The sequence below is a fragment of the Embiotoca jacksoni genome, unplaced genomic scaffold (genome assembly GCF_022577435.1).
Source record: "Embiotoca jacksoni isolate LCO1_2020_lvr unplaced genomic scaffold, fEmbJac1.0.p SCAF_132, whole genome shotgun sequence".
Lineage (NCBI taxonomy): Eukaryota > Metazoa > Chordata > Actinopteri > Embiotocidae > Embiotoca > Embiotoca jacksoni.
This window is the reverse complement of record NW_027185266.1, coordinates 118,699-139,933: the sequence shown is the minus strand read 5'-3', so window position 1 is coordinate 139,933 and position 21,235 is coordinate 118,699. Positions and strand designations below refer to the sequence as shown.

General features: G+C 46.1%; 1 protein-coding gene across 1 annotated transcript in view; it reads right to left on the bottom strand.

Annotated features, from left to right (window-relative positions):
- The window catches only part of LOC138196809 (dystrophin-like), a 137,202-nt gene that overhangs the window by 30,270 nt on the left and 85,697 nt on the right, over positions 1–21,235 (bottom strand). The window contains 18 exon segments of the mRNA XM_069147172.1: positions 289–400; positions 2,394–2,426; positions 2,429–2,552; positions 2,777–2,949; positions 8,571–8,760; positions 9,348–9,502; positions 9,956–10,167; positions 10,316–10,433; positions 10,684–10,853; positions 11,578–11,677; positions 12,060–12,158; positions 12,279–12,428; positions 13,014–13,139; positions 13,550–13,697; positions 14,616–14,791; positions 15,636–15,771; positions 15,906–16,078; positions 16,910–17,032. Of these exon segments, the coding sequence (XP_069003273.1) occupies positions 289–400; positions 2,394–2,426; positions 2,429–2,552; positions 2,777–2,949; positions 8,571–8,760; positions 9,348–9,502; positions 9,956–10,167; positions 10,316–10,433; positions 10,684–10,853; positions 11,578–11,677; positions 12,060–12,158; positions 12,279–12,428; positions 13,014–13,139; positions 13,550–13,697; positions 14,616–14,791; positions 15,636–15,771; positions 15,906–16,078; positions 16,910–17,032 (2,518 nt within the window).

The window sequence follows — 21,235 nt, the reverse complement described above, 5'->3', positions numbered from 1 at the left end:
ACAATATCCAGCTGTCGGCATTTTAAAATGGCAGGTTGACACACAAAAAAAAAAAAAAAAAAAAAAATGTTTTTGGCACGTCTTTGGTAGAATAACTTCATTTAGAAGAAAGAAAAAAAAAAAAACCTCTACAAAAGAGATTACACCGCTTTAAATTCTTAATCCGTCCAGCGTGGGGAAAACATCAAAGCGAGTCGGAGGTGGTGGAGGAGGAGGAGGAGGGTGGTGTGTGTGTGTGTGTGTGTGTGTGTGTGTGTGTGTGTGTGTGTGTGTGTGCGTGCGTTTTACCTCTCTGCTCGGGCGACGGCGTTTCTCGGGGCAACTCGGAGAGGAAGAGTCCCACGTCGTCCAGAGCTTTGGTCACGACGGGCTCCTTCACTCTCAAGTCCCTCCGGAAACTCTGCGGAAGCATCGTTATTTATTATTTATTATCTGATTCATATTTTGCCATTCGAAAAATAAATAAATAAATAAATAAAATAAAAAGGGATTTTTTTTTTTTTTTTTTTTTTACACGGCATTAAGCAGCAGGTCGCATTTTCACAGATATTCTTAATACACGTAATTCATTCTTTTTTTTCTACTTCATCGCACAAGTCCGCGTGTTAAATACACACACTTATAAATATATATTTATGGCTTTATACTTCACATATGTGCACGCATTTTGAATCATCTTTAATTCCCATCGACTCAATACGAGTCTAATTGTAGCTGTCGCCTTCTCAAAACCGCATCTTCGCAAGTCCATTATTTAACATAGCCGAGGAAGACCAGCTGCTGGAGTTTTGAAAGTGAACTGTTGTCCCGGGCGCGTCATTTTCATCGAACTCTCAAACAAATTCAGAGTTTCAACATTTCGCATGTCGCCTTTGGTCTATTTTCAGTTAAATATGGCTTTAAATGAAACGCAAGTAATCGCATTCTGGTTTCTTTATTTTTATTTACATTTAATTTATTTACATTTTACACAGCATCCCGACTTTATTTTTTTTTTTTTTTAAATGGACGCAGCGACTTGTTGTTAGCTTTTCCTCATTGTCAAATTCACATCAAGTATATACGCCATTAAAAACAAATACCATAACAACCATAACTCTTGATGGGTTCCTGTATGAACACAACTTCATGGGGAAAAAAAAAAAGCGCCGTGTCGACACAATCTAAATCTACATTTATACACTCCATCCACGTACAACATATAATTTACATGCAAAATTCATCTACGGTTAGATTTAAAAACAAAACAAAAGGTACACAGTGAAAATGTACATATTAGTGGTCAATTAGCCTTTTTTCTTTTTTTTTTTTTTTTTGAATGGACGCCTCAACTTTTGCCTCCCGAGATATAAAAGTTGAAGAAAAAACAGACCCCCCCCCCCCCCCCCCCCCCGAGGAGCGAGCGCCTCATTTGCATGATGGATTTTCATAAAACACATGTCAGAAAGGTTCGTTAATTGAAGAGTTGGCGTGTGTCAGAGTGTGCGAGTGGCTTCAACACGTCTACATTCATTACCAAACCCGCTTCAACTAAAAGCCTTTTTTTTCCCTCCTTTAATACGCCCGTCTGCAGAAACATTGTCCCTTTTTTTTTTTTTTTTTTTCCCACACACAAAGTGACCAAATCAGTCGAGCCAATAAGCTCGCCTTTTTTTTTCTCTTTTTTTTTGTGCATAAAATGGATTTTTTATTTAACCCTGCGTGTCCGTACTTTCCATTTACTTCGCCTCTGATTTGCATAACGGCCGACTCGAAACGTAAATGTCTGCTTTTGCAGTTCGCCCCATGAAAAAGCCCCAAAACTTTTTTTTTCTTTTACCGTGAAAGCATCCAAGTAAATGTTATTAGTTTTTTACCAAAAGTTTCTCTTCTAATTACGGTGTGAAAGTTATTTCATGGGTACGTGACGGACGACCTCTTTTAAAAAGTCTCCTCTCGACTCGAACTTTCACCGGCGACTTTGATAGAAATCAAATTGACAACTTAAAAAAAAAAAAAAAAACACAGACAACCGCAAGATGGTGGAACTCTGAAGAACATTAAAGTTTCTCTCTATTTAGAAAAATGTTTCCACGAGGCTCGATCGGATTGCAAGCGGGACGACACTCCGCTTTCAAAAACTCCGGCGGCGGGTCTCCTCAGCTCCCTGACGATTTGCAGAGTGTTGTTAAAACAAGAGGTGATGCGACGCAGTGGTAAACAGGGCCCCTCCCCCCCCCTGTATCTGTAGCCTGTATCTGTTTCAAAATAAAAGCCCTCGTTTCAAATTAAAAGCCCTTGTTTCAAATTAAAAAGCGCTTCACGCTCCGTTTCGACCGAGTCTTATTCTGAAATCCTTGCCGGCTCGTGGTCTTTTTTTTTAAATTTATTTGTTTTAGCGCGCTTCCTCTCACCCGGTGCGTGTCCAGCTGCGTCTGCACGGCGGGGGGACGTCGCCCCCTACGGGCGGCTCTTTCTCCAGCTGTTGGCTCTTCAGCCTCAGCCAGTTGAGCAGCTCCTGCAGGGACATGTGGAGCCTCTTCCAGGGGGCCGTCTCCGAGTCCAGGTGGGCCCTGGAGACACAAAACATCCGTCGAGTTGCCTATAAAGAAAGCTTAGTGATTTCTGCGCGCCCCCCTGAAAGGATATGTACAAATACTTTTGAAGAGAATTTCGTATTCGTGCCGACCTCTGGTGGCGCTCGGCGGTATCGCAGCTTAAGGAACTTCCGGCAGACAAAAAAAAATAAACTCCTCAGTGCGGCATTTATAAATGCCCCCCCTCCCCCTCCACTCACCTCATGCCGAGGGTCTTGCCGCGCAGGTCGTTCCAGCGCTGGCTCACGCCGTCCATGCGTCTCTGCAGCAGGGCGCCGTCCTCGGAGTCCCCCAGGGACGTCACGATCCTCCGGCCGTTCTCGTCCAGGGAGTGGTAGAGCTCCGTGTGGCCATCGATCTCCCCGTGGAGGTCCTGGTTTTACGCACACACACACACACACACACACACACACACACACACACACACACACACACCAATAAGAGTCAATGGGAAAAAAAGAACAGACAGTGAATCCTGCCGGAGAACACTCTCTAATAGCAGCCGTCTTCCAGGACTTCTGTGTTGTCCCCGCTCAGCCGGAGTGCTCAGTAATGGGATCAGATCCGAGAGGCCGATTTACGCTCTAAAAAAGCGTCACCGGCGGCGGGCGGGCGGGGGGGGGGGGGCAACGAACCATCAATCGTAGCTCTGAAATGTCAAAATGTTTCGTCGGCCCGGAATTAGTTGGCGGGTTTTGACGTTTTTGTTTTTTCCCCCCCCTTCCTACAGACGGTCCATTACCGCAAACTCTTTCCGTTTCCCGATGGAGACGTTCAAAAGGGAACCCGCGAGCTAACCTTCGTAACAGCTCCATTATTACCGCGGAACACTTTCCATTAAAAGGATCGGGGGAGAAAGAGCAGGAAAAAGGAAAACGTGACGGAAAGTCGCTGTTGTATTTGTTGGGAGAGGAAAACGCCAAACGTCTTTGGTACCTTTCATTTTACCGAGACACCTATTTTCACTCACTTAACGATTTCCAAAGTCTTACGAAATAACGTATGCGACTTCGTATACAATTTTTTTTTTTTTTTTTTAAATGAACAAGGATAACAAAAATACACAATAAAACCTTATGGCTTCTTTCCGTTGAGGTCCTCTATCACATTGTATAAGAAAGTGTCAAGGAAAGACAAAAACATCAAATATATATACATATATATATATATATATATATAATATATATATATATATATATATATATATATATATATATATATATATATAAAAATAAAACAACAACCTTGTCTTAAGAGCTGATTTCAAACTCGACTTGTATTTCCCAAAACATTTACGTCGTGTATTGGTTGTTGAGTATATGACATTCGTCGGCGACGCAAACAGGATGGCCTCCGTCTTTCCCACGTGTTTCTAAACTTAAAATAAACCGCCCTTTCCTTGTGTGCTAGTGGCAATGCGGCATGATCAGCATGTCAAAATAAATCACCCCAAAAAAACAACAACAAAAACAAAAAGAGGCTCGATTAAGGTCATTTCTTTATATTGAAAAAAAAAACAGCAGTGGCCCCAAAACGCTGCCCTGCGGGACTCCGCAAGTAACAATTTTTCTTTAGCAAACTACTACATACGCTATTACCTAGCCTTCAAAATTACGTTTTAACTCTTATTTTGAAATTCTTTTCGGTGCCACCTTTTGCTTGGGCACCCCCGAAGAGTCCATTTCTCGAGACATTAAAGATGCCGGAGGCAGGATTCGGCCACAACCAGGCAACCCCGGAAAACATTTTTCTCACGAACGGTTCACAATCACATTAAAAAAATAAATAAATAAATAAAATTAATAAATGATTTATTATTCATAACGGGGCGCCCCGGTCGCAAAGTGCCACCATCAATTCTTCATGCGTATTTAGCCGCAGTTGGTGATTTGCATTTAAATTAGCGCCGCCCTCCTAAGCACTTTCCAAAAACACTTTTCTGGTTCTCCCCCCCCCCCCCCCCCCCAAAAAAATATCTCCAGAATAAAAAAAAAAAATGTCGCAAAAAAACACACCAAAGTACTTACTGCTATTCTTCAATCAGGACATGACAAAAACAGGTGTTGCTTACTTCCTGTTATTGATGCTCTTATTAAACAACTGGAGTTGTAACTCAAAGTTTACTGCACGACCTGTTTGATTCCAAAAGAAATAGGACAAAGATAAAGAACAAAATAGTGAAGGTGAACGGAAATATTTCGACCTCCTAAATGTATAAAAATGTAGTTCTGGAAAGTTCCCGAAAGACTTTTTCATCACAAAGAACGCTTCCTTCTCAAAAACGCCTCACAAGGAGCAGAATTAAGAAACTTTTAGCTTGTGAAAAGTCCACAGCAGCAAAATAAATAATCCAGTCACATTCAAACCAACGTCACAAAGTACACTCAAAAAAATTAAGATGTTTTTTTTTTTTTCATCCCCAACCTGAACGCGGTAGACCTTCCTGCGCAGCATCTTCCAAACTTTTTTTGTTTAGAAATCCCCGAAACTGGACGCCGAGGCGACGCCGGCCCGTCGCCGTCCTCTCTATTCCCTCCGCAGCGCGGGTGTGTGTGTGTGTGTGTGTGTGTGTGTGTGTGTGAGAGAGAGACAGTCAAGTGAGAGAGATTTGGAGATGAAGAAGGAGGAAAAGGGAGGGAGAGTTAGTAACAAATAAAATTTTTTTTAAAAAAGAGTCAGAGCGAGTTAGAAAAGACAAAGAGGAGGGGGGGAAGGAGGGAGGGGGTAAGGGGGAGGAAGAGACAGAGGATCAGGAGGAGGATGGAGGCAGAGGAGAACTTGAAAGGGTGCGTAAAAGCGATGAGTGCGCTCGTTTTCCAATTAAACCTTATCTGCGTGTGGCGTTGTAGCCCGAGAGAGAGAGTGTGTGTGTGTGTGTGTGTGTGTGTGTGTGTGTGTGTGTGGATGCTACGCTGCGTTGCTAGACGCCATTATAATTGGACACAGAAGACTATCTCAGTGCTGCACACAGTGCTGCTGTTGTACTGTGTGTGTGTGTGTGTGTGTGTGTGTGTGTGTGTGTGTGTGTGTGTGTGAAGGAAACGCGCACAGGCGTGGATTTCTAACAGTGTGTTTAAAAAATATTCATTTCCCAAATCCTTCACAGTGCTGCGCATGTATATGTGTGTGTGTGTGTGTGTGTGTGTGTGTGTGTGTGTGTGCGCATCAGAAAGTGGTGTGTGTGTGTGGGTGCAGGGTGAGGGCCAAGGGGGTCAGGATATGTTCCCTTGCAGAACAGAGCCTTCCCTTCAACACCCACAATGCAATATGGAAGAGGAGGACGGGGGGGGGGGGGGGGGGGGGGGGGGATACAGTGAGCAACGAGCCAATGAAATGTGTCCGTGCTGCCGCGTCAGCATTCCTGTCATACCAGCCGGGGCGGAGAGAACGAGAACGAGGACGAGGCTGAAATAAACGACGTTTCGAAAAAACGGCGGGGGAACGCGCTCGCTTTTTCGTCTTCTCAATTTCGCTTTTGGGCGGGGGACCACGACAACGGTGAAGTAATTTCCGGGGAGGGGGTGGAGGAGGGGGGGGAGGGGGGGAGAGGGGGGGGGGGTTCCCCATTCATCTTCCTCTTTTCCGAATAAAAAATATCACCTCTCGTTTCGCTCCATCAAAAGGAGCCACGGGGGGAAGAACACCGAGGCCTCTAGTGGTGAGGGGTGGAGATGGCAACCCTCCCTCCCCCCCCACGCCCCGCTTGGCCAGCGGAGAGCATTTTCCCTGAGCCCACGCAGCCTGAAAGCTCTAAGTGCCCCTATTTGTTTTCTAAAACTGCCGTAAGAGGCGCAACACAAAAAACACCCTTTGACGAGGAGCGCCCCGAGCTTCTTATCTTTTCACGCACCGAACGACTCTCCGCCGACGACTTGTGCAGCGATGATGACAAACACACGTACACGGTGGATTGTTATGTAACAAGTCGGCGTGAGAGAAGGGACTGAAATCGCAAAGCTCTGATTCGTCGTGACGTAAAAAAAAACGGGGCCGAGTACGAAACCTTGCGGCGCTCCGGGAAGTGCGGCCGCTTGAACCAATTCATGTTTTGCAAAAATCAGTTCTGTTCTTGTTCAATTGATTTATGTGGCGCCAAATCACAACACTGCCTATTTCAGGGCACTTAACGTAGTGAAGTTCTGACAGCAGAACTTTACGACGTTACGTAAAACAACAACCAATTGAAACGATGAGCGGCCAGGAGGGGAAAAAACAAACTCCCTTTTAACAGGAAGTAAAACCTCCAACCTCAGGAAAGAAAAACTCATTTTAAACAGGAAGTAAAACCTCCAACCTCAGGAAGGAAAAACTCCTTTTTAAACAAGTAAAACCTCCAACAGCAGGAAGGAAAAACTCCCTTTTAAGAGGAAGTAAAACCTCCAACAGGAGGAAGGGGAAAAAAAAAAAAAATCTTTTTATGCACTGAACTGCTCTCTGCCTACTTTCGGAGTCAAAACGATGATAAAACATCAATTCAGCGGATTATCACGGGTAATAAAGTCAGAGTGGGAAGAGGTAGAAAATTGTAAAGCTTCGCCAAATGACTCACTTTGGACTCTTCAGAATTCGTCCGTCTCCCGAAGGGTCGACCCTTTCGAGTGAGAAATGCGTTAGCGCCGCGCTACAATGGAACTGTTGCGACGCGGCGGCGTCGGTCTGTAGGCAGTGTATGTCGATTGCGTGTGATTCTGTAGAGGGAACAGAAGCTGCGTGGCCTCGCGTTTCCGCGGCCCGGCCGGGCGAAGGTCTTCCGTGGAGAAAAAGTTTCTGACGAGGGCGTCGACGGGAATCGACGTTCGTAACACCGCAATGAAATAAACTCTTAATATACGTGAGCTGGAAATCCCTCAGTGGAGCCGAGGATAACAGGAGGAGGAGGAGGAGCTCTGTGTGTGTGTGAGTGAGGGTGGGTGGGTGGGTGGGTGGAGGTGTGTGTGTGTGTGTGTGAGTGAGTGAGGGTGGGTGGGTGGAGGTGTGTGTGTGTTGTGGGTGTGTGTGTGTGGGGTGGGGTGGGTGGAGGTGGAGGTGTGTGTGTGTGAGAGTGAGGGGTGAGTGGGTGGGTGGGTGGGTGGAGGGTGGAGGTGTGTGTGTGTGTGTGTGTGTGTGTGTGTGTGGGTGTGTGTGTGTGTGTGTGTGAGAGTGAGGGTGAGCGGGGTGGGGTGGGGTGGGTGGGTGGGAGGTGTGGGTGGGTGTGTGTGTGTGTGTGTGTGTGTGTGTGAGTGAGGGTGGGTGGGGTGGGTGTGTGGAGGTGTGTGTGTGTGTGTGTGTGTGTGTGTGTGTGTGTGTGTGTGTGTGTGTGTGCGTGTGTGTGTGAGTGAGGGTGGGTGGGTGGAGGTGTGTGTGGTGAGAGTGAGGGGTGAGTGGGTGTGGGTGGGTGGGTGGAGGTGGAGGTGTGTGTGTGTGTGTGTGTGTGTGTGTGTGTGTGTGTGTGTGTGTGTGAGAGTGAGTGGGTGGGTGGAGGTGTGTGTGTGTGTGTGTGTGTGTGTGAGTGAGGGTGGGTGGGTGGGTGTGTGGAGGTGTGTGTGTGTGTGTGTGTGTGTGTGTGTGTGTGCGTGTGTGTGTGAGTGAGGGTGTGTGTGTGTGTGTGTGTGGTGTGTGTGTGTGTGTGTGTGTGTGTGTGAGTGAGGGAGGGTGGGTGGGTGTGTGATGTGTGTGTGTGGGGGGGGGGTGCGGGTGTGTGTGTGTGTGTGTGTGTGTGTGTGTGTGTGTGTGTGTGTGTGTGTGTGAGAGTGAGGGTGGGTGGGTGGGTGGAGGTGTGTGTGTGTGTGTGTGTGTGTGTGTGTGAGTGAGGGTGGGTGGGTGGGTGTGTGGAGGTGTGTGTGTGTGTGTGTGTGTGCGTGTGTGTGTGAGTGAGGGTGGGTGTGTGTGTGTGTGTGTGTGTGTGTGTGTGTGTGTGTGTGTGAGTGAGGGAGGGTGGGTGGGTGTGTGATGTGTGTGTGTGTGGGGGGGGGTGCGGGTGTGTGTGTGTGTGTGTGTGTGTGTGTGTGTCCCCACCTTCCACTGTGCCAGCAGGTTCCTAGCCACCTCCGGCTGGTCCTGCAGTCGCTCCTTGTTGGTGGCGTCGATTAAAACGTTGCAGGTGGTCTCGGCCTCCGTCAGCCAGTTGAGGAACTTCTCCAGGTCGAGGTAGAAGTGCTGCAGCAGCTTCACAGCGGCTTCCACGGCACCCTCCCGGTCGGAAACCCTGGGAGAGAAAAGAAGCCGAGGCGTGACGAGGTGCACGAACCGACGTCAGGGCAGCGAACCCACTTACTGAAGTTAAATGATCTCAGATCAAACAGCCACATGACACCGCATCATATACAGTATATATATAAAGTTATATGAACGCTGTGTGAAAAGGAGACAAAATAGAAGTGGGCCAAGTGCGAAACCCTGGGGTACTCCAGTAAGTACGGCAGGTTGAACTAACGCGACTTCATTTGAATTCAATTTATTTACGTAGCGTCAAATCACAACAGAACTTTTCCAGCATGATACAAAAGAACCCAACAATTGAACAATTCCCATGTTAGCTAGGAGGAAAAAGTCAATTTTAACAGGAAGTAAAACCTCCAACAGCAGGAAGGAAAAACTCCCTTTAAACAGGAAGTAAAACCTCCAACAGCAGGAAGGAAAAACTCCCTTTAAACAGGAAGTAAAACCTCCAACAGCAGGAAGGAAAAACTCCCTTTAAACAGGAAGTAAAACCTCCAACAGCAGGAAGGAAAACCACTAAAACCAGAATTTCAGGAGTGCCGTTTAAATCTAACGACATTGTGCACGGTTTACCGTTTGTTGATGTGCGCCCAGGTGGCCACCATGTTGTTGTTGACCTGGCTGACCCGGTGCGTGTCGTCGTTGGCGTACAGCGCGAGCAGCTTTTTGGCCAGCGCGTTGGTTTCGTCCACCTGGCCCTGCCACTGTTGCAGCTCCTTCACAAAGAGCTGCAGAGGCGCGGAGACGAGAAGGCAAAACGGCCGATAAACACAGATGAACACGGTGACTCACGCTGACATTTAAAACAGCCTGTATGAGTAATGTCATATTTTGTCAGCCATCTGTTTATGAATCTCACTTTCAAGGTGGAAAAAGTGTGTGTATCTCCTGGATATTATGAGTAATTGGGAAGCTACGGGCCTGATTTACTCAAATCTCAAATAAAGGGTATTAAATTGCATGTTTATTCCAAAACGTTTGCACATTTATTTTGCACCTCTTTTGTGGGTGATTTGTGGAAGGAAAAACTCCCTTTAAACAGGAAGTAAAACCTCCGACAGCAGGAAGGAAAAATTCCCTTTAAACAGGAAGTAAAACCTCTGACAGCAGGAAGGAAAAACTCCCTTTAAACAGGAAGTAAAACCTCCAACAGTAGGAAGGAAAAACGTCCAGTTTCCCACCTGCAGCTCGGCGTTTTGCCTCTTCACCGCATCCACCGTGTACGTGACCTCATGCCACGCCTCCAGCCTCTCGTTGGCCCGCTTGAGGAGGTGGTCCGTCCCCTTCTTGGCGTCCAGCCAGTTGGTGGAGTCCTGCAGCATGTTGTGGAGCTGCTTGGTCCGGTCGGACAGTTTGGTCTGAGAGTCTTCCCAGTGAGTCTGGAGCCTGTCGACTACGATTTAAGAAAAACAAAAAAGAAAACTTTTAAAGTAAACTTAAATAAAAAAAGCAACTCTAAATCACATGGGTTGAATCCTTAATTGGAGATTTTTCGTAAGATGCGTAAGAAGTGTGTGTGTGTGTGTGTGCGCGTGACTTACTGCGCTCAGTGATGGCGTTGCGCGTCTCCTGGTTGCTGGTTTTGTTCTTCAGGTTCTGGGCTGCCGTGATCTGTTTCTCCAGGAGGGGGCGCCGCTGGTCCAGCTCCTGCAGGGACACCTGAAAAAACAAAAAAAAAAACCCCCACACCATCCATAGTTGTCATTTTCTGGGCTAATTAACGCATCAATTATTGCAGTAAAATAAATGAGTGACGAATCAACACGACGAGCTTTAGTTACTTGTTTGGACGCACGGCTTTTAAAACGTTAATTGGAATATTACTCGTGCGTGTGGTTGTTTTCATTTATTTATTTTTTCTTCCCTTGTGCTTTAATTGCAGTTATCGGTGAGCTCGGAGGTGGCTGACCTTGAGCTGGCTGATGTTGTCGTTGATGTCGTCCAGGTCGGCCACCACCACCCGCCTGTTCTGCACCATGTTATCCAGCATGGTCAGCCAATCGGTGAGCTCCGCCCAGGACTTGTTGAACTGAGCCAGTGCTGCCGACTCCGGCGTGGAGCTCCCCGTCAGGCCTTCGTCTGGGAAACACAAGCAAGTGTTTCAGGTGAGTAGAAGCACCAATAGCACAGTGTTGATATACTGTTACAAGTAAAAGTACGAATACCAGTGTTAATATACAGTTACAAGTAAAAGTATGAATACTACAGTGTTAATATACGGTTACAAGTAAAAGTACGAATACTACAAAGTAAATATACTGTTACAAGTAAAAGTTTGAATACTAAAGTAAATATACTGTTACAAGTAAAAGTACGAATACCAGTGTTAATATACAGTTACAAGTAAAAGTATGAATACTCCAGTGTTAATATGCTGTTACAAGTAAAAGTATGAATACAACAAAATAAATATACGGTTACAAGTAAAAGTACGAATACCACAGTGTTAATATACTGTTACAAGTAAAAGTACGAATACCACAGTGTTGATACACGATGATAACAGCCTCTCATAGTGAGTGACATCTTAACTTCACCTGATTTTGTCAAAAAAAATAGTCCAAATCTCATTATTATTAAACCAAAATTCAAATCATTTCAAAGAACTTAAGGACGCGCTGAATCGGCGATTGTATGAAGTTCGAGAATCTAGAAGAATAGAGGTGAATGTCGGTGTGACGTCAGGACGTTGGCTCTCCACGGGGGACATTTAGCCCTAAATTTAGCCTTCTTAAATGTCATCGACACGATCGATCGCAGCGCTCATTTTCTTTTTCATTTCATGAACAAAACGAAGTCTTACTGGCTTTTTTGGCGACGAGCAGAGCGGCCATCCTCTCCTTATGCTGCCTCACCAGCTCCAGGATCACCGTCCAGTCTGCCCTCAGCCTCCCATATTTCACCTGTCGCCCGTGGACACACACACACACACACACACACACACACACACACACACACACACACAAAATCAGTGTTCATAGATCATCTTTTACAAACACCATCAAAGGCTTTTATTTTGATAGAGCCAGCTGAGGTGGAGGTGTTCGTTGGGTTCCTCTTTATAATGTTGTAAAGTTCTGTCGTGAAGATTTATGCGAGTCTTATAAGACTTTATAAACAAAATGTACATTAATTGAATAAAGATGATGCATCTATCCATTAACAAAACAAATTTAAGGTCATTTGACTCCATGTGTGTCATACAAGTACGAGAAAAACCTCCACAACATGCAGTTATGTAAAGATTGACTGTTTTCTGTTTTCGGCGGCGTTTGATTTCGTCACCTTGTCTGGTTGGCCGGGAGGAGTGTCCTTGAACAGCTGATCGGCTCGCTCCAAAACAAACTCCACTTCCGGCTGCTTGACTTGAACTTCCTCAATGAGCTGGTAACAAAAAGATTAAAAAAAAAAAAAAAAAACACTGCGTGAAGGTTTGGAGCCAGAAATATGTATTCAAATGTGTGTGTGTGTGTGTGTGTGTGTGTGTGTGTGTGTGTGTCCCACCCTGGGCGCCGGCTCCTCGGCGCCGCGCTCCAGCTTGCCCCTGGTGCCGGCCGCCCAGGCCGACAGGTCGTCCAGCTGACCCTGAAGCCTCTCCAGTTCGTTCAGCAGGGCCTCGATCTCCAGCTGGCGCTCCGGCAGCGCCTTGGACACCTAAAACGAAGGCGGGGTCTGTGATTGGTCGGGCCCGTCGCGAACCGTTCGTTTATTTTTCCAACACGTTTGACAGCTCGTTTGCGCTCGCGTTAGCGTGAGCTCAGCAACTCCAAGGGAGGGGGGTGGGGGACGACGACCGATCAGCGAGCGGTGTCCGGTGGTTAACCGCGTTTGCCCCGCCCCCTTCCTCCGCTGCCATTGGACGGCCGGTGACAAACGCAGTGCTAATATTTTTCACCTCTCGCGGGGGGGGACGGACGATGACGACTAATCGCTGAACGTTCAGCGCAAACTTAACCTTCCAGAAATTTGTTCATTAAAACAATTGGAAATAAATACGCTGTACTCGGGGAAACACAAAGCTGCATGCTGATTGGTTAGAAGTAACTGAAGGTTTACGCCCCCGGTAGGACGGAACAACGATTCTCTACGGAGGGTGACCGAACCCAGATATTCACGCAGGGCTAACGACCTTCCTGGAGGTTACGTTAAACCCTCAGCGACGCAAAACGTCTGAAACGTCTTTTGTCGCGCGGATTGCAAAAACAATAAATTGCGTTTCCGCGGTGACGTGACGCCGACCTGAGGCCAGCGGCTGTTGACGATCCTGACGTCTCTCTGTTTGTCGGCAGGAAGTGGCGTCTGTTTGTGTCTCCAGTTCAGATCCTCCACCGCCGCCTTCTTGGCAGGAAGCTGCTCCACGTGAGCCTGGCGCGGGCGCGCGCACACACACACACACACACACACACACACACACACACACACACACACAGAGGAAAACACACTGAATTTAATCGGAAATCATTGCACCGGCTCACTGTAGGACACAAGCCTTTTTTTTGTTTTTTTCAGTTTAATTATGTTGAGATCACACACACACACACACACACACACACTATTAAACCAGTCTTCAAGGTTAAATTTCAGAATAAAACATTACAGCATCTTAACGGAAACTTTAATATCTTCACGATGAAATTAAAGAGCAACGCGCATGTAACGCTGAGTGTTTAATAAAAAAGAGCTGGATCTCGTTTACGCTAAATTAAATCACACACACACACACACACACACACACACACACACACACGGCTTATTATAACCGCCGCCAGTGGTACCTGGACTTTCCCCAGAGTGTCTCTGATGTGCTGCGTCTCCACCGGCCGCAGGGGGATCGCCATGACGACCTCGGCTCGGTCCAACCAGCCCAGCACGGAGTCCACGTCCTCCTGCAGCGCCGCGGTCGCCGTACGAGCCTCCGACGACCTGCAGCGACGAGGGAGTTAAAAAAAAAAAATAAATAAATAAATATATATAGGAGTTCATTTCTTTTCCTTCCTGCCTTCCTCCTCTTTTATTCTGAAACTCTAAGGTCACAGAATTCACTTCACTGTGGCTGCAAAAATATCATCCAGCTCTATACGGAAATAAAATCAAACTTGTCAAGGTGGAGCAGAAAGTCTGTTTCATTAAAAAAAAAGTCTGATATCCTCCTGATACATAATTTCATTAAATTCACATTGACTTTGTTAACTTAAAGGCGTTTTTTTTTTTATTTTATTTTTTTTACCTCCAGTTGTATTATGGAGGAAATCAATTTGCGAGTTCAAAATAATTCTAAATAAACCAAAAGGGATTGTTAAAGAATTGAAACACCTCCTTTGAAGAACTCGCCCCGTAAAAAATATTTTGAAGCTCCTCGTTTGATTCAGTTTCTTTCTGACCTCAGCGGTATCGTTTCAGCACCACGGACAGCGCTGTCGGTCGTTGGCTCTTCCGAGACAGTATATTTATTAGTTTTAAACCTCGCTCTACTAAAAAAATAATAATAATTAATCATGTTACAATAACGGTAGCTTGTTGGCTAAATAGTTTAATACGCGTTGAATTTCTGCTGGTGAATAAAGACGATTACAAGAACGTGGCTTTGTCCGAAAAAAGACACCAGCCGGGGGCAGAAGTCCAAAAATCCGTTGCGCTCTCGAACGCAACACCGGCACCTTTCGAAATCACGATTGTAGTTCAGTCGTTCTACGCTGGAGTCAGCGAGGAAGGATGTCTGAATTCCTTCAAATGGACACTGGAAATACACGTTTTCATCCAGTCTAAACAAATGAAATGAACACATTCACACGCACACGCACACGCACGCACACACACACACACACACACACACACACACACCTCCTCTTGCGCTCGTTGAGCTGCTGGCAGACGTCGGACCAGCGCGCGTTGTGTAACCTGAGCTGCGTTCGGAGCCGCGAGGCGTCGTCCGGCGTGCTCAACTGGCTGATGTCCTCCCCCGCCGAGTTCACTCGGCCCAGCAGCGCCTCCTGGAGGGGGATGGCCTCCACCAGGTCCTGCGCACGCGCACACACACACACACACACACACACACACACGAAAGAGTTGTTGATCATTATTTGGTCGTTCATCGGCCCAAACATTTAAAGGTTAAAGTAGTACTAGTTAGCAGGGAAATACTCGTTTCCAATCTGACCTTTCAAAATAAGAGTCAATTTCCCCGCAAGTTTATCAATACCAAGTGTGTTCTAATATGTCTAAGTGTGTGTGTGTGTGTGTGTGTAGACTGGGGATTGGGGACTGGTTGCGGTTCAGGTGGCAGCTTGCGATCTGAGGTACCAGATGGTCTTTCATCATCTCCACACACACACACACACACACACACACACACACACACACACACACACACACACTTTGAGTGGCACTTGGGAGGCCTGTCTGTTCAGGTGGACACTGAGAGCTGATCACAGCAGCCAAAAAGTGGACCGAGCATACGGTGACTGACTGACACACACACACACACACACACACACACACACAACCACACTGGCGGCGCACAGATAATACTTCATGTCATGTGTGTGATGTTTCTCCTCAGTGAATCCTAAAAAAAAAAAAAATAGGAAAATAACCTGTTGTTTGTACACCCGTGTTAAATTGCTTGTTGTTGTTGTTTTGGGGGGTTGGTGTCACTCCCAAATGTCAAATTTTCATGATATAATATTGTTACATAAGTCCTAAAAAAAAATAAAAGGGTCGTATCGCGGCCGAAGGCACCGTCACACACACACACACACACACACACACACACACACACACACACGCTGCCTTTTCCTCCTGAATACCCGAGTGTGTGTGTGTGTGTGTGTGTGTGTGTGTGAGAGTATGTGCGCGCGTTACCCTGAGGTGCTGTCTGTGTGCTGCCGGCTCGCTCTCGGACAGTTTCAAGGCCCCCTCGGCATCGCCCAGCCACTCCTCCGCCGCCTTCTGATCCGCGGCGAACTTCTGCCACTTGGAGTTGCAGTCCTGCCAACGCCTACACACACACACACACACACACACACACAGAAGAGATTTCAAAGTCAATCAACACACACACACACACACACACACACACACACACACACACACGCACAGGCAGAAGATAAGTCTATTCCAAGTCTTCCTCACCTGGTCCGGTCCTGGTGCAGCTTATTCAGCTTGTCCCAGTTGGCGCCGAGCAGCCCGGCGCTCTCCCGGATCCGCTGGCTCTCCAGAGGCCGAGCGCCCGACGCCGCCTCCTCCCGGCGGGCCAGTGCTCCTTCCACCGGGCCCAGCAGCTCGTCCATGTTGCCTTTCACCTCCTGCGGAGGGCGGAGAGAGAGAGAGAGAGGTGACCGGACGAAAGTGGACGTAGCTTCTTGGGGGGTGGGGTGGGGGCAGAAGCGCCTCAAAAGCTGCGATACCGCCGAGCGCCACTAGAGGTCGGCTCCGAAAAAGAGCCTCCGGAGACTCCCGTTCAACTGGCCTCAGGAAATGCTTAGATATCTCGGTGTTGTTTAGCTCAAGTTGCTCAATAATCCCTCATTAGTTATTCCAAAAAAAGACGTATTTTGTTGGGGGGGGGGGGGGGGGGGGGTTGGTTTGATTGACAGGCCGGCGGTGCAGTCAGGTTACAGCTATCGAATGGTGGGCGGGACGTGGTATCGTCGGGTTTCCAACCAGATGGGAATCAGATCCGCCGCTGGTTTTCACCAAGGCTGTGCCTTATTCACTTATTAAAAATACGTTTTAGACTCGCCGACTTCTTGCTCCGACTTGTCGTGTTATAAAAAACAAAGCTTGCCGTTGTGCTGGTGAAATGAGTCGTAAATATTTCTTCCTTTTTTTTTTTTTACCCCCAAAATATGTCGATTTGGTGACGAGACTGACGACGTGAGAAGCAAACGCGACGTCGTAAAAGGGGAAAACGCTTCTTGCTATTTGAGGAGGTTGTCGTGACGACGGCGCGTCAATACCGTTAAAAATGTCCAAAAAAACCCAAAATGGCATCGATGGATTGAAAAAAATACAGAAAAGAAAATCAAATGATGGCGAAATCATATTTCATACTTGTTTTTATATTACTTCCCGTGTGTGTGTGTGTGTGTGTGTGTGTGTGTGTGTGTGCGTGCGTGGCGGAGAGCGGCGCTGACCTTCAGGCACTGCTCTTGCTGAGGCAGGTTGTAAAACGCCGCGGGCCAGTATTCAGGAGAGTTCAGCTGGAAGTCCGTCTCTGACACCGACCGCAGCAGCGCCTGCAGCTCGGCGAGGTACTCCTGGTCACACACACACACACACACACACACACACACACACACACACACACGCACACGCACACACACGCGAGGGCAAAAGTACATGTTCACAGGAACACAAAGCAGAGACAAGATCAGAAAAGAAAAGAAGAAAAACAAAAAAAATGACAGAAAATATCATGACTCGGCGTATTTTATTCAATTTTTCTATAAGCAGGCGGCTTATTACAAAATCACAAGCTAATTTAAGGAAACTGATCCGGGGCTGGAATTAATTGAATAATTCAAATAGAATCCAATAGATAGGGAGACACATTTACTGTGAACAAAAGTATCTTTTTTTTTTTTTTTTTTGGGAGTAAAACTTACTTATTGCAGATAAATCTTAGATGATGAATTTCGAAGCCCCGGATCGTTTCGTTGGTGGGGTGGGGTGGTGGGGGGGGCTGTCAGATTCCGTGTCGACAAAGCTCCTCTTCAAACACATTTCTAATCCCCAACGGTATACCACGATCGCAATCAGGCCCGTCCCAACTCGTTCAAATTTTTTTTGTGTGTGTGTGTGTGTGTGTGTGTGTGTGTGTGTGTGTGGGGGGGGGGGGGGGGGGGGTAATTTATTCAAGCCTTTCATTAAGAGTCGGCTGTTGAGACGGAGAATTTGAAAACGAGGCTCCCGTCCACGGCGCAGAGGCACTGAGACGCACTCCTTCCCTTTCACCTCGCCTGGGCGTCCCACCTCGCCAAAATAAGACGTGAGCATTATGAGCACATTGTCGCAGGAACTTTAATGATTGCTGCCGGCCTGAAGTGAACAAGTCAGCTTTACGTTTTTCCGGTGTGGGCAGTAATAATGTCTACGACTGGAGTCTGTTCATTCCCCTCGCTACCCTCTGCAGGAATGTCTCGTGGCTCCTTGCTATCTTTCTTTACTTTGAAAATATTCAAGGGTACTGCGATGATTTCCCAACTTCCAACAGAAGGAAGGAAAAAGTCCCTTTTAACAGGAAGTAAAACCTCCAACAGTAGGGAGGAAAAAGTCCCCCTTAACAGGAAGTAAAACCTCCAACAGTAGGGAGGAAAAAGTCCCCCTTAACAGGAAGTAAAACCTCCAACAGTAGGGAGGAAAAAGTCCCCCTTAACAGTAAGTAAAACCTCCACCAGTAGGAAGGAAAAATTCCCTTTAAACAGGAAATAAAACCTCCAACAGCAGGAAGGAAAAAGTCCCTTTTAACAGGAAGTAAAACCTCCAACAGTAGGAAGGAAAAACTCCCTTTTAACAGGAAGTAAAACCTCCAACAGTAGGAAGGAAAAATTCCCTTTAAACAGGAAATAAAACCTCCAACAGCAGGAAGGAAAAAGTCCCTTTTAACAGGAAGTAAAACCTCCAACAGTAGGAAGGAAAAACTCCCTTTTAACAGGAAGTAAAACCTCCAACAGTATGAAGGAAAAACTCCCTTTTAACAGGAAGTAAAACCTCCAACAGTAGGGAGGAAAAACTTCCTTTTAACAGGAAGAAAAACCTCCAACAGCAGGAAGGAAAAACTCCCTTTTAACAGGAAGCAAAACCTCCAACAGTAGGAAGGAAAAACTTCCTTTAAACATGAAGTAAAACTGCCAACAGCGGGAAGGAAAAACTCCCTTTTAACAGGAAGAAAAACTCCCATTTAACAGGAAGTAAAACCTCAGACAGAACGAGGCTCAGAAGTGGGCGGAGCTTCTGCCTGGACAGCAGCAGAGGGAGAACAGGACAGTATAAAAATCCAGAAGAAAAACCCCTCATACTCTCAGTTTGCAGTGTGGGAATTGTTCACAAATCAGTACTCGAGCCAAAGGAAGGAGATAACCCCTCTACGATGACATCATTGGAGTGTTTTTATTACTCAGGCACGAGGACCAATTATACATATTGTTCACTTGTCACGATGGCTAAAATGTGGGAATCTGGTGGCGTGACCCTTTAACTGCATTTTGCGTAGTCTTTAAAAAAATAAAAATAAGCCTCTTCTAAGATCTGACAAGTGTTACGAGGTGAAACGGAGGTCCGGAGTTTTTTAATGCCCCAGTTTCTCTTGCTTACTATCGGCACAAAAGAGCTCTGTCAGACTGGGTTTTAAATCAGTGTGTGTGGGGGGGGGTGGGGGTGTCAGAAGTCCTTTAAAGTGCTCAGAATAACGCGATTCCATGACGACCGGCTAAAAGGTCATGTCGACGGCTGGAAAAACAGGATGGCCGCATATTTTTTTGTTTTTTCCCCGACAAAAAGCCTCATGTCAACGTGACTACTTCTATTTCCGTAAGAACGTTTTAGTTGCCCCCGGTTACTGTTTGTCTGCGTTTAAAAAAAAAACGTCCGCGCGAACGGCGCCCTCTTGTGTCACGTTATCCTAAAATATTGTAATTTTTAGTCACGTAGAATTAGTCTTCGTCACGTTGATAATAGCCTCATCTTGTCCCGCCCCGTCTTTGCATTTCCTGCATTATGATACCCTCTTGTTAGCTCGCAACATCGTTAGCCTCGTCGGCTTCTAGACGCCGTCCACGAAGCCGTTCCCTAACAACGGCGTTTGCGTGACTCGAACGCCGCATGTTCCGAGCTTGCAAGGTCCACTCGAACGCAGCACGGGAGTCGCATTGTCCGTGAACTGAGTTTTTATGGGGTTTTTTAAGTCGCACGCCAATGCAGCGCGTCCAAGGTGGGCTAACGTAAGCTAACGTTAGCGTCACAAAGCTACCCCGAAGGGAAAAGCCGGAACGATAAATTGAACTTCAACGACGAATTACTTCCAGTCTTTCTGGTAGCAAACGTTTTTTTTTTGCGTTACTTCACGGCCGCTATATTAACCTACGGACATTTTTATCCGACTGTGAACGTCGAGGCCTCGAATTAGCATTTTAAAGCATGGCCATCTCTTTCAGCGAAGTCGCAAGCTAAACAGGAAGTAAAAGTACACACAATAACTCTTTCGGTGTCGATGTAGACATGTGAGCGCAGACTCCCCCCAAAAACTTTTTTTGTGAGCCCCCCCCACTTTCCCTGTCTGGGGAAGAGTTTTTACAATTCTCTGGAAACCCTGTCACTTATTTTTTGACCCTTTTGTTTCTTTATTTTGGTGAGTTGCCGTAGTGACGATCCATAACTTTAACTTTTTCTATCGACGGTGACTTGTTTCGATATTTTGACAGGAATTTAAAAACGTGTCTAAAATACTGGCTTGCCGGCGGGAAAAACAATTCATCTCACGATAACGGCGATTAGTTAATAAGCTGGCAATAAACTGGCAAAACGTCAATAAGTAGCTGACTAACGTTGCAGCTACGTAGAGGGAAAATATTACGTTTTGATAAACGGCAACTAAAGTACAAACATGCAAATTGATGATATTTCAGGACTTGGGCCACAAAATTTTTTTAAATTCCCAGGGTTTAAAAAATTCCCCGGAAACCCTGTTATTCATTTTGGTTTTTTTTTTGCCAATTTTGTTACTTTATTTATTGAATAAACGTGTTTATTTTCATGAAAAATACTTCAATCTAACTGAATCAGACCTTAGCAATTTTTTGTTTTTGTTAAGACGTCAAATGAATTGACTTTCTGAATTTTCACTTTCACGGTGACGTGCCGGTAATTAAGTGGTATGAATTATTTACTACTACGGCAACGTCCGACAAATGTGACACCTGAAAGCGGGTATCGTTACGAGTCGCGGTGACGCCAAATGAAATCGACTGTCGGGGAAAGTGAGTTCATGTTGAAAGGAGGCGTGGCCTTTTCGTTTATTTATTTTCTCCCCACCTTCAAGCTCCCATTTTTCATATTTAAAACGAGGCACGCCTCGGTTTTCTCGGGAGAAAAACTGCACCAACTAAACCACTAAAGGGTTAAATGCCGTGAGCTACGTTTGTTACAGCACCTAATAGTTTATTATAATGGCCAGCATATTACCAAAAGGGCTGACTATGATTTACGCCGCACCATTTGAATTAAAAAAAAAAATTAAAAAAAATAAAGCAGCGTCAGAAACTCAAATTAGGTGAAGTATCTTTCTAATGTTTTTGTATTTCTCTTTAAGTCTAATGTTATAACCGTAACCAATTAAAGTACAGAAATGTCAAATTTTGAGGGCCGAATTCTCTCTGCGTCGTCACGCTGGGGAGAATTGAATGATTTGCTTTTTTTTTTTTTTTTGGAGTAGATCCACTAATTACCCAACTGAACTTGGGGCC